Source organism: Crassostrea angulata, chromosome 8 (assembly GCF_025612915.1).
Source record: "Crassostrea angulata isolate pt1a10 chromosome 8, ASM2561291v2, whole genome shotgun sequence".
NCBI classification, from domain to species: domain Eukaryota; kingdom Metazoa; phylum Mollusca; class Bivalvia; order Ostreida; family Ostreidae; genus Magallana; species Magallana angulata.
Window position 1 is genome coordinate 30,951,456 of NC_069118.1, and position 17,977 is coordinate 30,969,432.

Sequence of the window (17,977 nt, forward strand, 5' to 3'; positions counted from 1 at the left end):
ATGGCCGAGTCAATAAGTGTGAAGTCTGAAAAGGAATCTTTTCGCTGTCCGATATGTCTCGAGAGGTTAAACATCCCTCGATACTTGCCATGTTTACACACATTTTGTGAGGTATGCATTCAGACGTACATATCAAGTTCGACAACCCCTGACGAAAAAGATGATGTCAATGTCTTTGAATGCCCAGTGTGTAGACAAAGGGTCCAGGAACCACAGAAGGGTATTTCCAGTGACGCTTGGGCGAAATGCTTTCCGTTGAATAAATGGGCATGGTCGATGTCGTATAATTCCGAAAAGGATTCTATGAAACATTGCATGTTTTGCAAACGGGAAGAGTTAACAGTCTTGGCCAAACATTGGTGTAAATCGTGTGCAGAACCTCTCTGCAACGATTGTAAACGTTTTCATAAGCGGGTTCCAATTCTTCAAAATCATAAGATCGTTGACTTAAATGATGAAGAGAATTTGAAAGAAGACATTGATATGGATGAAAACTGTAGCATTCATAAAGAAAAAACTCTTGATTTTTTTTGCCAAGATCACAACAAATTGTGCTGTAGTGCGTGTTTTGCACTGCAACATAAACGGTGTGCAAATTTTGATACGGTCGATGAAATTGTAAAAAACATTAGTAAAGACGAGATGAAAGACAAACTTATTTCATTATCAAACCTTGTTGATTGCATTTCTAAGCTACGTGATGAAAATAAGAGACAGTATAATACATTGTGTACTCAAAAGGAAGACATTTGCTCTTTATTTGCCAAGAACATCGAAGAAGTCAAGATGTTTCTAGACCAAGCTCATGAACAGTGGCTAAAACGTTTTGATGTTGAACATACTCACAACACCGACAACATTGAGGTTGTGTCTGATGAACTGAAACGGTTTAATACGACTGTGACTGAAGCCAAATCAATGCTTTCCTCGGTCCTGGAAAACGGGTCTGACCGACAAATTTTCGTTGTACAATCTCAATTACATACCCAAATTCTTGACCACTTTGACCGTTTGAAAACTTTGAAAATATGGGAATTGACCGATTCGTACAGTTTTGAACCAAACCAGCTAAAAAGTTTAACCGAGACTATGAAATTTGAAAATATTACTCAATCAAAAGGGTCAAGAGATGTTTTGAACAGGATTTCTGTTTGTGGTAAATCTTTGATGGGAGAAGGTTTACCAAGTCCAAAGCCGTGTCTGGCGAACGTGGTATTAATGTCAGCGACCTTGAAGATAGTGTCTGCTTGTCAAAATGAAATTTTTGCGTATTTTGGATTATTTATTGATAACAACCGAGTTGTCTTTTCCAACGAAACTAAACAAAGTTTGGATGTATATGATACTTCTAGTAAAACTTCAAAATTAGTATGCACACTCAACTGCGACAGTATACCATATGACATGTGTTATGCATATAGTATGAACAGAATATACGTCGCATTTGGAGGCTTTGTTGTTCAGTACGAAATAAAAAACCTGGGTACACAATTTGTTGAAACTGAACGAATTACAGTTGAAAACACTGTGATAGGAATTGCAAAAATCACGGACGGGTTCTTTACGGCCAACGAATCTTCAGCTTCATTTCGTTGGAGCGATTTTTCAATAAGGTCTGATATACCATATGTCAAATCAAGAGAAAGACCTTTTATTTGTTCTTCATTTTGTGGTAAAAAGGTAGCATATACCACAGAAAATAGTTTCATAGTAATGGACACTAAGGGAAATAAGCTGTCGGAATATTTTTGTTCCCCGAGTAACCCAATCGGTCTATCTTTCGATTCTGGAGATAATATCATCGTTTGTTTAAACAATAGAGAGATAAAACAAATAAGATATAATGGAACATCAAGCCGATGCATCAAGAAGAATGATAATATTTTTTCAAGACCGGAAAATATTGTCTTTCATCCAGAAGGACACATGTTCATGAATTTTGATAACGGTACTTATTTTGATGCTTTAAAAACTTGGTTCCCGGCAACGATGTGTGTTTTTGAAGTTTTGACAAAATGATTCCTGTTCTAGATTATCAGAAATAAGTACTTATCTTAATTATGATCTTTGTCTACTTGAGGAATGGTCAAAACCATCACTTCTACATTTTCTACATTTGAACTCTTGACAATTAGTTCATGCCTATTTTTTATGTATTAATGTAACCCCCAGACTGCATTGAAGAGTTAGAATTCTCGTAAAACAGATAAAGGTATGTCTGTGATAGGTTGGGGATATATTTAGACAAGAAAAGTATTAGCTGCGACTTTAAAACACTATTACGCACAAGGAGATATTCCCTATAAGCAAAATGAAAGCGGATATGCATATCTTCACGTGAAGCTTTCAACTCTCATATTACGCAATATCTAAACAATACTATGTAACAATTAGATTGATAAGATAATTAAAAACAACTTTTCCAGCGACAACATTATCGTAGCATGTATCGTTTTTTAGTTATACAGCAAATACTTTCCTGGCGCGTAGATCCCTTATTTAAGGAGCTAGGCCCTTTTTTCTGGTCACAAATTAAAGCCCTTTAATTTTTGCACAACTTTTGTTCTATATGTATTTAGAAAATATTTCAAATTAAAAAAGTTACAAAACAAAAATATAAGTAAAACTTAGCAATTTATAAAACATAGATTTCGATTATATAATTCAAGTGGTACAATGAGAAAAAAAACTAAAAATTATTACAAAGCCTCCAAAGTATTTCTCCTTTGGTAGAAAATTTTTGAACATCATACAAAACTAAGGCATAATTCCAACGGAAGACCTTGTACTGATTCTGATGGTAATTTTTCATTATTGTTATTCTTCTTCTAGACGTTTTTTAAACCTTGATAACTTTTTTGTTTGTCGTCCGATTTTATTCAAATTTTCAGGGTGTATTGTAAATTAGATTAATTTTTAAGTCACAAAAAGAGAAGAAAGCGTAACTTCAGGGTTTGAGTTATTCCCCTTTGTTGAATATTATAGGGACATTCGTTTCCGGAAAAAGGCCCCGAATTGGTCCGTAACAAATGATCAAAAGTTAGAAATCTTTAAAATTGACACTTTGAGTGTTTTCCCCTGATTTTTATTTTCTAAAGCCCTGATTGGCTAGAAGTTAAGGCTCATGTAGTGTGAAAATGACCTCCTATCAATAATTGACAGACCCTGAAAGTGTAAGAAGAAGGGGTGGTTTTATTAAACTGATTGACAATCCTTTCTTGACTTGAAGCTGTCACGGAAGACCTCCTCGTTGCTTGCAACGAGTTCGGCTCTAGTTATATTCTTAATTCTCTTCATCGATGCAGTATATTAGCAAAGCCAATCTGTTCATATTGAATCTTAGAAAATGCAATTGTTGTTTGTGAAAAATATTCATTAGTAAGATAATCCCTAATTTACAATCTTTTATCGTTGAACTCTTTGAAACAAATTGATGTACATTTAATACTCTGGGTTGATTAATCTGTGTCTGATGATGACAATGTGAAAATCTTCAAGCAGTTCACACATCCAGATTTAACTAGATTATTTAAATGTGTTTGCATAATTTTCTCATTCAACAGCTACTTATAAACAGTTTTACATCATTTAAAACAAGTATTTCATTTCTGTTTTGCTAAATCTACCATAATTCTTATCATTGTTAATTGTATTGCATTGTAGAATATAATGCATGTAACCAGAAGAGGACTACCTTAGTTTTAGAACATCTGTTCAATTCTTTTGACATCTTTCTAAACAATAAAATTTGTTCAACTCAAATAAGTACATCATAACTAATCAGTTATTTTCTTTTTAATTGTGTGTTAAAAATTAAAACGATGATATAATTTGTTAAACGCTTGTTTGTAAAGTCATTTTCCATAATCATAGAATGATTTTGATCAGTAATCATAAATACCACAAAAAAACAGCTCCATTAAAAAATTATGGGCATGTAGATTGCTAGTGTTAAATTTGAGAAAAGAAAGCGATTGAAATGCTAAACAAATGTTTTTTGCAAGTTATGAATGCGATTTACATGATAAAATATATTGTCATTATAATGTCATATTTATTTGTGTGCTGAGAGAAATAACAATGGGAATTTAAAATGCAAAGGGATAGATGAATTCTTAATTTTCTTTAAACAATTTATATCGTTAACATAAACGTATTTGACCTCGAGCCCCGCACAGAAAACACTTTGACATCACGTAATAACGATTTAGCCTCGCGTTAAGATATATTCCCACCATGTAATGGACTTTGACACAATGTAGTGATAATTTGATATAATGTACCTATAGTTTTATGCTATAAGGCAGGCATGGCGTTCCATATTTTGGAAACAAATTTTAGTGATTATGGTCAGGATAAAAAGTTTCTAACTATTTAACACGCTTCAATAAAAGAATTGATCGCGCAAATTTGAGAATCATTAACTACATGTATCTATCAATTACATAAAATAGGTACAATCTTCATTAAAAGATTTTTTTTAGGATATTAGATTGTTTTATATATACAATGTAACACCAGGATGGGATTTATAGCGATTCTATAATTTCTACATGCATTTTATTTGTGCTGAATTGTGTTAATCAGCTTAAATAAAACTTGGAACAAGAACAAACAGAAAAAATATACATTAAAATAAATAAGCAGATAATAAGAAGAATAATCAAATCTAATAGTTGTTGTTGTAAAAAAGAAATTACTATTGATAAAACTTTAGTTAGATCTTTCATATTTCTTTTCAAAAATTGCCCGGTATTTGTTTTCCGATATTTTTAAATAATATCTGAACAATTTGCATGTTACATTTGTCATAGTTCATATATATTTATTTATTTAATGTTCATAAGCGCGCATTGCTGATAGAACGTATTGCTGTATGTATGAATGAATGCACGTGTGATTGTTGTGATATGTCACATGGGTTTTATTAGTGACCAGGTATATATGTCTCATTGATCAATGACAGACGACTTTTAAGTCATTAATATGCATGCGTTACTAACTTCGCTCACTTTATAACTGCAAGTCCCGCCAAATCCAGTACCCACAGATTCTACCCTTTACGGCTCTAGATTCATGTACCAATGTACTCCTGATATTCAAAGATTCAGTATATTCCAATTATTATTTTAAGTCCTGGATACCTGGTAAGATCACTGTTAAACATATATTATTGTAATATCATATTCAGCGATACTGTCGGTAAATCACCGGTATTATAATTGGGAAAACCATTGTATTTGTAATTTAGTTAAATATATGTAGTACATGTAATTGTATTTTCGTCAACGTGTGGGTGTGTTTGTGTGTTGTGTTGTGAACGTGTTTTCTGTGTTTTCTAGGTTTCTTTTCTTATATCATATAAAAGCATACTAGTATATAAGCACGAATCCAGATCGTTATTTCTTTACGACCCTGTGACACAGTAATTAAAATTAATCTCTTTAAAATTCCCTAGCTGTTAACGAATATTCTCAGTAATTATCAGCAATTCTCAGTACCAACAGTAAAGCTCAGTAAAAATCAGTAACTACCAGAACTCACAGCAAAAGCATCAGTAAATATCAGATCCCACAGCAATTATCAGTAACAACAGTGAACTTATCAGTAAATATCAGCAACTCTCAGCACAAACAGTACAATATCACTAAATCTAAGAAACTATCAGTAAATAAGTGGCACTTTCAGTACTTTTTAGAGCCAGTAGTGTCGTATCTAGGCCCTTTTAAAAAAAAAAACTTGAATACAACATGGTAGTTCTTGTTCTCAAAGTACAAGTAATCAATTTTTTCATGCACCTACTGCATTTTAGAGATAATTTTTTTCTTATGAAAATAGGTATTGTCATACCGCAACTGACAAAACCGATTCGCGACCTCATCTAAGCTCGAGGCGTGTTCAGCCGAGCGGGTGTCGCAAAAATTCCCGATACCAGAGGCGTATTCAGCAGAGCAAGTGCTTGCAAGAGTTCGCCAAAATTATTGTTGCGAGTGTGGGGAATGCTGAAGTTGCCTCCGAATATTTGATTAATTTGTTCGCGTATTCCTTGAACCTTTTAAAAATTCCTTCACATGCATTATTTTGCAGTTTTTCGCGTCTATAGTGTAACAACGTTTGTTCTTACAATTATACTCGTCTTGTACCTTTAATTTTACAAAGAATGCTGGCATTCTTGAACTGTGTGTTATTTCATACTTTGGTTACTTAACATTGTTCACAGTATGCTATAACTAATTAATTGAGTGTAATTTTTTTTGATTTATTATAAAATTATATAGATATAAATTATATCTCGGTTTGATTACATGGAAATTGACCATCACCTGAAAGGATATATACTAGTATACGTTTATATTCTTTAGACACAGGTGCCCAAGCGTCTTGAGAGACCTTTTCAATGTTTTTATCGCTTGTCTAATAATACCTGGGTCAGAAGATCGAACGACCTCTAATGTATCGATTACAGATGACATTTATCACACAGATGGCACTTATCACGTTATTTTAACTAAAATGTTTGGACCCGGCTGGCAGGACCAGTCCTCAACACACTGCCAACAAAGAAGGTATTGTAGCGGCCGTCCCAAGCCCACAGCGTAGAAAACCTAAATTACCGCAGAACTTTGTGTCCAAAATTTTGTTTCCGCAAGCGGCAGATGATAGCTCGATTTGAATATATTCTTCGTTATCTATTTTTGTGTGTGTGATTTTCTAAACAGTGATTTTGAATTTACTGTAAACAAGACCATTAATCTTAAAACTATCCGAGATACATGTTTTCTCGTTACTGTTTCACATCATGTTGACTGTGAGTGAATAATTTTAGTTCCTAATCGATCAAAACCTTTAGCTACATAGAAAACATGGAATTTGTATAGAGTTAATTAAACAAATATGTTGGACTTAAAAAGGCTACGTTTGATAGAATTGGTCCTTACAATATTAAAGAAGCGATAATTAAATTACAGACCTGTTTTTACAATCCAAATTAAAATTCTAAGCAATACGAACGGTATTTTTGGGAATTTATTTTGTTGTTGCTGCCAAAGCATATCTATAATTCTGGGTATAACATTTCATATTATTTACAATTTTTGTCGCAGTGCGCCTTTTTTTTTTTACAACATCTAAATAATAGCAAACCAGTTTTGTACAAAGCTAAAAAGGCTATTTGTTAAAGAAAATTGCATCATCATAAGATTATATTGATTTTTTTGTCAAAACGAAAGTCCTTATGTTTAATTGTAACCTTATGCATGACTTTTGTGTACCATTGAAATTGAAAGCTGTGTACTTTGAAATTCATAATGGACCCATCTTTTTAGAAATTTGTGTTAAACCATTTTTTTTCTTCCTTAGAACAATTAAAACAACACTTATAAAGTTACTAAGGAGGCCAAATATTTATATCTTGGCATGTTTGTTTTCCTACAGTGAACTTCAGCTTTCATGGTCCAAACATTCAACAGCCAAACTCAAACACATTGAAGCATGAACTCAAACTTTATCGAATTAAGCACCGAATTACATCGTGTTAGGTTATAAGTTAGCAAAATTTAATAATAGTCAATAAAAATAGTATTATCAATTCTACAGAAAATATACAATCATAACGTTTATTCTTTTCACAACCTTCCGGAAGATTCACAAAATTTCATATTTTTGAAAATTTCCTATAAATTATATTGTTTACACACTCTTTCTATTAAACATCTATAAAGAGTTATAAATGTTTGTCAACAAAAAGACATAGCTTTTTCAAAATTGACCACCTAGTTTTGTTTAAAAGTCAGTTGAACATGTATGACAGTCCCTAATGTTAGGTATAGGTGTACAAGTTGGGGTTTTTTTTTTGGCAAACATTGGAAAAAAATTGAAATGTATTAAAAACACAGAATCTAACAATCACTTAATGCATATACTCATTCAAACTGTATAATACATATTAAAGGTTTGATCCTAGCTCGAAATTCCGTAGCTATAAACGGGTGCAGTAGTACCCCCCCCCCCCCCCGCCTTTTTCCGGTAAGTGATTTTCGACTGTGAAAAAAATGTATGTATTAATAATTTTAATGTGAATTTGCGATTTGAATCATTTTAAACTAAAATAGTTAATACGATAATCAATGTTTTGGACGGATACTGCTTTTACTGATTCTTATTTACAGACTGTTTGAATCAAAAGTTAAGATATCTAAATTTTGTTTCACAATTTTTTTTAAAAATCCCACTGTATATGTAATTGTTGATTAACGCCCCATCAAGCCGCACTTACAGTATTAAGATTTAAATTTTCCTTTATTTTTTAAAAAGTTGTATAAAACGAGACTTAGAGAAATATATGTATTGATTCATTACCTGTCACGCAAGTGAAGTTGCATTACGGACGTTGTTTACTCAGGGTTTGAGTTCTCAAATTCGGATTGTTACAAAGTTCAATGTCATGAGTAAAATTTGTTCTAAACACTTAAAGTATTCATGAAATGAATTTTATTGACAAACCATTCGATATTTTTACTATATTATGGAATTAAGTTCAAACAAAGTTGGACTTTTAGCAAAACAGAGGAAATTCGGACTAATATTTTCAGATTTTGTTTTTCACTGAAATATTTTTCGTAGTACTGTAATATTCAAAGTTAAGATTTTATCTTTTAGTCAGCATAATTTTGCATATTTTCTGTTGGTTTTATCTCATTTTTTTTTATATATTAAAATGGCACACGCTACAAAAATATTAAAATGCCTAAAACAATAAAAAACACCATATCTCAAAGTTTTTAACAAAGACCTTATATAACTTGTATGCCTGCAGAGTTAGGTCAATATACCTAGTTTAATGCTATAAATGTTTTAGTATTATCAACAATAGGTTTTTTGTATCAATTGATTGAATCAAAAAAGGGTAAGAATTTGAAAACTGATAGAGGAAATTCGTACTGGAATATTCATAAAAATTGTGAATGATAACTTAATGCTTTGTGTCTGTTTAGTGTCACTGCCATACATTAACTGTATTTCATTATTAAAATAGTTAAGCAATTTGTATAATTTTCACAATTAAGAAAACTTTAATGAAACTGTAAAATATTTATGGACTTTTCTTAAATTTTCAATGGCCATTATACCAAAAAGTAGGTCAACGTATACCTTAAATAGGTAAATCCCATAGCCAGGTTGTATACAGGTTTTAGCAAATTTAGTAAATCACCTATTTTGTAGTAAAACTCTAAATTTATAATCTCATCATCATTTTTACTATGATTTATTATGATTTAAATTTTGAGTTTTGACATGACCTTGCTTTTATGCGTCCGGCCAATGAAAAATTAATACCACTGTCACCAGATGTGGTACACCGGTGGTTCATTATTTATTTATATTTAATATTTATTTTTAAACTGCGGGACAACCCATACGTCCTGTACGGGGCATGCAAGTGTACCTCATTACATCTTAATTTCACTGTGTCAGTGCATTGGAGAGGTGGAGTCGGTATGGAGGCCAGATCGTATCGAGATGGAAGTGCTTTGGTATACCATAATAGGTTCGCCGTAGGTTAACAAAATTAGTTAACTGCTATACTATACTACATACAAACAAACAACTGGCTATGGGAATTTCCTATCTAAGGTATACGTTTACTCAGAATGAAAAAAAAATCCACTGATGATAATGAAAAACCATCTATTGTGTGTTAAATACCTTTCATGGTAGTGCTTTTTTCGCTTTTCACGATTTTGGTCAAAATATATTTTTCTGTTTTTATCATTTACAATGCTTTAAGAAGGCATTTCTAATGATGAAATGAAATTTGAGAGTCAGTCGTCGAGTTTTAAGCAGGATACAGGGGTCACAATTCTTTGTCATTTAAACAAGGCTCGTGTCCTGTTTTTGTCTTCATATGTTTGATATACCAGTAAAAAATCCTTTTTTAGCTAATTTGTCAATTTTCTTATTGATTTTAAGCGAGAATAAACAGTTCCTAACATATAATTAAACATTTTTTTTTAGGTCTAAACTGAAATTTTCACTTCAACATTCAAAACGTTAACAAAAGCTTTGTTTACATAGCAACGAATTGTAAGCTCTGTAACTCCCTTATATCTCAACAAATGACACTCACATTCTCGTTGACTATTAAAAAGGCCTTACTGAAATATTGTAAACATTAAAATTGGAAAAATAATTTTTGGCCAGAATCGTGACCGTGCCCCTATAAGTTTAACTTCTGAAAATATCATAAACTGAGTTACCTGAGCTTAATGTCAAGATCACGGCTGAAAAACAGAAATCGATGGCAGCTTACAGACCATTGATAAATTAAAGCTGTGATATTAATGATGAGATACCGGTATTTGATTAAACACAGCAATGGCCAGCCAAATGCATGTAGCTAGCGGATACTCAGGAGAGATGCAAGATCAGAGGAAGACCATAAGACATAAATTTACATGACTGATATTAAGAAGAGCTAAGTATGACATGCTCAAAGAAACAAATCACTAAGATTTAACTAAACATTTGAAAACTTGCACTGGCAATGACATTGGAACAGGAAAGCGCTGTTACCAGCTAGAAATTATCAACACATTTGATCATTAATTGGAACAATTGAACTCCAGTTCCAGTTTTGATACATGACCTCAAATTCAACATCTTCAGCAAATCAGCCGCATAATTTTATATACTTTTTCCCTTGAAGTTCTTAATTGTTTTAATTTATAATTTCAAAAGGTAGACTCCCCTCTAAATTTGCCATTAATGTTAATGTTAGACGTGTCACTTTTCTTCATCCAATTTTAAGAACTTTCAGATTCATGTTAGAATTTCTGTAATCAACTGTTTAAAAAAGGAGCCTCTGATGTAAGTTAAGTGAAATATGTACTAGTGTCATCCATAAAACTGGCCTTAGAATTTCTTAATGACTAGATGATACCCGGCGCAAGCGCAGGAATTAACACTTCACACATTATTATCATATGCTTTTCAAATATGTTGAACCATAGTTTTGTACTGTTTTGTATATACATGTACTTTATCCGATTTTTTCGTTATCTTATCATTTAAAATTAAAATAAAAAACAAATGCATTGTTGGATATTTAGAGGAGCGGGCAGAAATGAAAAAATCTAAACTGAAATTGATAATATACATGTACGTGGCCTTTATCCTGTTAGTTGCAGCTGACAAAAAATACACTTTTTTATTGTATTTATTTCAAATCAGTGATTGGGTATTTAGTGTATCTCTCTATAAATTTGGTTCTTTTTGTCAATTTTCAATATAATTTGTATTACTCTCCCAATTAAGAGTTTCAGATAAAGGACTGTATTAAATAGTTAAGTTTAATTCTAGAAGGGGGGCATCCTTATTAAATATACAGAAGTATATACTAAGATCCGTTCATTTACAAATTAATGTCTAAGGTTTACAACCAATCTGTTGTGATATAAAAAGTATGGAATTAAAACACGCTAGGTAATATGCATTGTTATCCATTTGCATGCAAATTTAAAACCAAAGTTGTCTGATTCAAAATGTCTGGCCGATGGTTAACTCGCCCTACACTTTCCGCCATGATGTCAATTAGTCAGCCCGTTTCTGGGCACCACGTTCTGGAAAGTTCTTTCCATTAATACTAAAATTACATTTATTGTTCCATTTTATGTATTAACTTTTTGTATTAATAGAAGTCCGATCCAGGGTATCTGCCCGGGATGCATGATGAACTCGTCGTACACTTTTCATTAATTAGACAATTCGCGTTCTTGGTTACCCCGTTCTGGAAAGTTCTCAAGCAATTGTGTATAAAAACTAAAATGGACCCCTAAAGAAACGAATCGACTCATTTTATTTATTTAACATTTGTCAAATCTTAACTTCTATGTATTCTCTAAATAGGCTCACAGTAAATATAATCACTCTTTATGTACGGAATCAATCAATATCATTGCTTTGCAAGTATATTTTAGCATTGAATGCCAATGTTGGATGTCGTCGATCCTATGACACACCAAGCCATTCAAGTGGTGCGGACAAATTGAATACCGCGCGTTAGCGCGGTATGATAATTTGTCTGCATCGCTTGGTGTGTCAGAGGACAGACGAAATCCAAAAATAAGCATTTATATTTTCATACTGATACCTATTTGTATGAAATATTGTGTATCGCCACTATAAAGCCATTATTTGCGCTGTTAATCAGGGATGTGAAACACACATGGAACAGCCATATAAACATGTTATTTAGTAACAGAAACTTTGTGGAGAAAAATCTTCTTTATTAAAGATTAGATAAATTATTGTTTTTCAAAATTACATATAAAATTGGTTATGTAAGATTGAAAGTTTTATTTAATCATACAAAAATAAATATACTCAGAACACGTGAGGAAGTTTGTATCTGTGCTCATTGCACATGAATTAGCAAATTGTATTCATAGAAAAATGAAACACGTAGATCTCCAATGCAAACATAAGGAGAAATATACACTGATGCAAACTATCCCTGACTTGGATCCGCCAAAGCATGTCCACCACCTTACTCTCATTTTTGCTATTTCGGGCTTGTTTGTCGAAAATAAAAGTAGGTTTTTGATTAATTTCACAATAATAACTTATCAGTTAAAATTCAATTACACTTTACGGACATCATCACGCATGTGTTGAAATACCAAAGGTGTAAGCAAGTACTCTGGTGCATGCATTATGTAGTTTATTTGCAAAATGTCTTTATTTATAAGTATAGATATTCAATCATAGATACATTGTATATGTTTTTAAATATATCTATTTAACCTTTCTATACTCTTGTGGTTGTTTTGGAATACAGTTTAAGGTTAGAATTGAAATCCTAGCTATTATTATCCACATCTTGTCTTTGCTATCTAACATTAGTACATTTGTTTTAGGAATCTGAAACGAAAGTAAAAGGTTCTCAACTGTTTCCGCGAATGGCTGAGTCATCAAGTATGCAGTCTGAAAGGGAATCATTCAGTTGTCCGAAATGTCTCGAGAGGTTAAACATCCCACGATACTTGCCATGTTTACACACTTTTTGTGAGGTATGTATTCAGACGTTCATATCAAGTTCGACAACCCGAGACAAAGATGATGATTTGAATGTCATCAACTGTCCAGTGTGTAGACAACAGGTTAAGGAACCAGAAAAGGATATTTCTAGCGAAGATTGGGCGAAAGAGCTACCGCTAAATAATTGGGCTTTGGCGATGACTTTTAATCCCGAAATCGATTCCTTGAAACATTGCATGTTCTGCAAACGGGAAGAGTTGGCAGTTTTGGCCACACCATGGTGTAAATCCTGTGCAGAACCTCTCTGTGATGACTGTAAACGTTTCCATACACGGGTCCCAGTTCCGCAGGGTCACAAAATTGTCGAGATGAGCCAAATTGAAAAATGGAGCGAAGCCGTTGATATAGAAGAGACCTGTAGGATTCACAAAGGGAAGACTGTCGAACTCTTCTGCAAAGACCACAACAAATTATGTTGCGTTTTGTGTTTTACAAACCTTCGTAAAAGATGTGCTAATCTTGATTCCATCGATGCATTTGTGATGAGTCTTGACAAAGACCAAATTAAAGACAAACTTAAATTATTATCCAGCCTTCATGATTGTATAACCGTGCTGCAGGAGGAAAATAAGAGACAGATTGCTGTTCTCTGTACTTCAAAAGAGGACATTTGCTCTTCATTCGCAAACAGAATTGAAGAAGCTAAAATGTATTTAGACCAGGCTCATAAACAATGGCTTAAACGTTTTGAGGTAGAACATGCTCACCAAACAGACCAAATTGAGGTAGTGTTGGATGAACTAAAGCGATTTGATATCACGGTCACTGAAGCGAGGTCCATGCTTTCCTCGGTTCTTGACAACGGTTCTGACAAACAGATTTTTATAATTCAATCGAAAGTTAACGGTCAAATTCTTAGTCACTTCAACAGTTTGAAGTCTTTGGATATATGGGACCTGACTGAATCTTAAGGTTTTGACACAAATCAACTTGATAATATAACAGATTCCATGAAATTTGAAGATGTGATTCTTTCAAAGAGGCCAAGCGATGCTCCAAAGAGAATTTCTGTTCAGGGGAAATCTCTTTTCTTGGGTCTGCCAACTTCTAAGCCATGGCTAGAACATCTGGATCTAATGTCTTCAACCTTTCATGAAACATCCAGGTTAAATATAGAAGGTTTGGCGTATTTTGCAGTATATATAAATGATGTAAATGTTGTCATTTCGGACGAAAATGAAAATGCATTGAAGGTGTACAATACCTGTACTAGAAAATTGATAAACACACACCATTGTGAAAGTAAACCATATTGCATTTGTCATGCATATAGTATAAACAGAATTTATGTAGCATTTGGAAATTTCATTGTCCAGTATGAAATAAAAGAATTAGAATTTATTGAACTTGAGAAGATTCAAGTAGAAGGAGTAGTTCAGGGAGTAGCAAATACCATAGACGGGTTCTTTACCGCCAACGAATCATCAGTCTCATTTCGATGGAGTGATTTCACAATAAAGTTCAACCTACCATATGTCAAATCAGGAGCCAAACCTTTTATTTGTTCGTCATTTTGTGGTAGAGAGGTAGCATTCACCACAGAAAGTAGTGTCATAGTCATGGACACCAAGGCAAACAAGCTGTCGGAATATTCTTGTTCCAGTATTACACCTAGTGGTCTGTCTTTTGATTCTAATTACAATATCATTGTTTGTTCATCACGTAGTCTGCCAAAGCAAATCAAATTTGACGGAACATCAAGGCGAAGTCTGGAAGTTGGTTATGGTCAAGGTTATTTTACTAGGAACATTATATTTCATCCAGAAGGTCACAAATTTATTACAATTAGTTTGGGGGGAAATATTATGTTTTGTTTTAAACGAATACAAGAATTTGAAATAGAGAATTAACATCATTTTCATACATGTACATGCGCCTCGAAGGACCGATAGTTACATGTAGTGTTTCTGCATTACATTCATCGCGAGGTCAATGGCCTAATACGTTTACAGCAACGATATAAATTTTTTTAACCCTATTTTGGTTTTATTGTGTTGTCTTTATTGATTGATTTCATTGGTATTTCGATATTATTACTTGAAGTCCTTTAACTCTCTGTTAGTTATAAACTTTCAAATCAGAATATTGTGACTTGATACATGTTTCATACTATCCAAATTGGTGTTTATGCCAATCCCTTTCTCTTTGAGTTTGCCAATAAAAACTATACATGTAACATTCAACAACTATCCTACAGTTCCAAATTTGAATCGTAGCTTGTTAAATTGTACTTCTTTAAATCGAAATTAAATTAATTAAGTGAATATGTGAGGCAAGCAAAATAGCTTATATTAGTTATTCATCGTTCCCTCTATATCCGTGCACGTGTATGTTAAAAGATGAGTCGATCATTTGTAATAAAAGCTCCATCAATATTGCATGGTAGTTCTTACTCTCCAATTACTAGTAATTATGTAATTCATGGACCTACTGCTCCTTGGTGATTATATACTCCTTTATTTCTTAAGCAAACTGTCATGGTCATGTCGATACTGACAAAACCGATTTGCGACCTAAACTGAAGCGTGTTCAGCAGGGCGGGTGCTCGCGCTCGCTCGTCAAAATTTGTGTAGCAGAGAAAAGGAATTTTGGCGAGCGCACGCGAGCAGTCCATTAAGGTTCTATTGCGAGTAACAAAAGAATTGACCTATAAGGGAGACGGGTTTTCCTGAAAAAATACTTTTGAAAATCAAAGATTTAAAAAAAAAAATATATCTTACATATTTTTAAAATGTTTCGAATTTTCATTTTGAACCTATCATATTGCTTCAGTATAAATTAATTTGCCCACGTATTCCTTGAACCTTCTAAAATTCAATCCCACGCATTTTTTAGGCAGTTTTTCGCGTGTGACAAAGTTTATTTCTATACTCGTCTTATACCTATAATTTTGCGAAAAAAAAATACTTGCATTGTTGAAATGTGTGTTATTTTATACTTTAATTAGTTAACATTATAACATAGAAAGCTACAATTAATAAATAATTAATTGTGTGTGTTATTTTCTTTGTTTATATCTGTATTTAATGATTAAATATTATAGATAGTAGATTCCTAATTTAACGCGAAGAATTAATATCCGCTTAGAATTGCAAGAAGCACATTTCACGAATCTCAAAAATCTCGCTTTTTTGACAGATGTAAAACGGTTCAATCGCGGGATTAAGTATTTGCGTAAAATAAGGAATATATGGTACATGTATACCTAAATTTGATAATTCCGTAACTTTGTTTTCTCTGTACTGTTTCACAACATGTTTACTGTGAGTGATTAATGTGAATTTGGGACGAATGGAAACTTTAAGTTACATAGAAAATATGGAATATGTAAAAAGTTAAGGTATGTAGTGGGCTTTAAATAAGCTTTGTTTTGAAAATTAAAATTTTTAGCAATGTAAGATGTATTTTTGGAATTTTATTTTGCTGCCAAAGCATATTTATAATTCTGGATTTAACTTTTTTTACGTCTCATTTATCATTTTTTCGCAGTAAACCTTTCTTACAACTAAATAATAGCAAACCAGTTTTGTACAAGATTTTAAAATAGCTATTTAAAAAAAAGAAAAAGAAAATGGAATCGTTATAAGTTTATATTGATTTTTTTTTATCAAAACGAAAGTCCTTATTGTAACTTTATGCATGACTTTTGTGCACCATTGAAATCAAAAGTTGAGTACTTTGAAATTTCAATTTCAATTTGCAACGCATGTAGTCGGTACTTGAAGACCGATAAAATCAGCACCACCTTCAAATTTACCTGGTCAGTGTAACCTTGTCAATCAACTGAATTGAGACCTCAGATTGGATGTTAAAAAATGATTGACATTCGTTTATTTGTCCTGTGTATACCATGTCTTGCGCTCACGACGATCGTGCAATTAACTTTTGTCTTTTGACGCATACCGTGACAATAAAACGCGATGTCTTTTAGCACTATGACAAAAATAAACTACTGTTTGAAAGAGATAAAATTTTCCGCTACTGAAAATGCAAAATTTACTCGTACTTGGTTTTTGTACCACACCAAACGCGCTGATTAGCTGCAGTCTGTCGAATTCACGTGACGCCGATCATCCATGATAACATTCTTTTATGAATAAAGATGTTTGTGAATAATTGAGAATATAGAATTAAATTAAATACTGCGTTCATGGTTTATAACGTTAGCTATCATATTTCTTTGAGGAATTATACCACAAGCCGGAAAGGGAACGAGTACATGCACAGCGGGTGCACTTCAGCAGCTGATCGAAGAAGTAATACAAACGTATGTTGTATAAATGCATTAGTATTTGAGTACGGTACGATGATCACATTTTGCATTAAACATCGCGATAAATTCCTGGTAGATCCCGCCAGAAACTTGATTAACTAACGAAAGATTTTGTCAATGTCGCACGCAGTTATTTGTGCTTTTTAATTCCTTTCAATTGACAATTTGTTCCTGGTTCATATTTAAGAACAATTTTTATTTAGATCATCAGACAACTTCTGTGGAGAGCATTTCAACACCCCATGTATGTAGACATGTATATACAAGCGAGCATGTTTCCCTCGAGGCTTCACACCCTTTCAATAAAAGCCCCACCCCCACCTGAACTTACCTGAGGTAAACCGACCGGTTAAAACCCTCGGCCTTTAAACCATTTTAAACTAAAACAGTAAATACAATAATTCGTATTTTGAACGGATTTATACTTAATATTATTTACGGACTGTATAAAGCAAAAGTTAAGATACCTAAATTAAACTTGACAAGAATTCCATCAAGCTGCACATTAAAATATTAACTTAAAGATTAAAATGTAATTTTATTTATAAACAAGTTGCATCAACAAGACTTAGGAAATGTATGTCTTGATTCATTACCTGGTGAAATTGC

The 17,977-nt window shown here is 32.8% G+C and overlaps 1 protein-coding gene and 1 pseudogene across 1 annotated transcript; both read left to right on the forward strand.

Annotated features, from left to right (window-relative positions):
- LOC128160887 (uncharacterized) lies at nt 1–2,019 on the forward strand. Its single transcript, XM_052824190.1, has one exon. It carries the CDS (start codon nt 1–3, stop codon nt 2,017–2,019), a length of 2,019 nt encoding a protein of 672 aa, XP_052680150.1.
- A 10,937-nt stretch (nt 2,020–12,956) lies between these two features.
- LOC128160888 (tripartite motif-containing protein 45-like) lies at nt 12,957–15,712 on the forward strand (annotated as a pseudogene).
- The last annotated feature ends 2,265 nt before the right edge of the window (nt 15,713–17,977 follow it).

Coding starts and splice junctions, on each gene's coding strand:
- LOC128160887 (XM_052824190.1), top strand. CDS start 1: ATGGCCGAGTCAATAAGTGTGAAGTCTGAAAAGGAATCTTTTCGCTGT.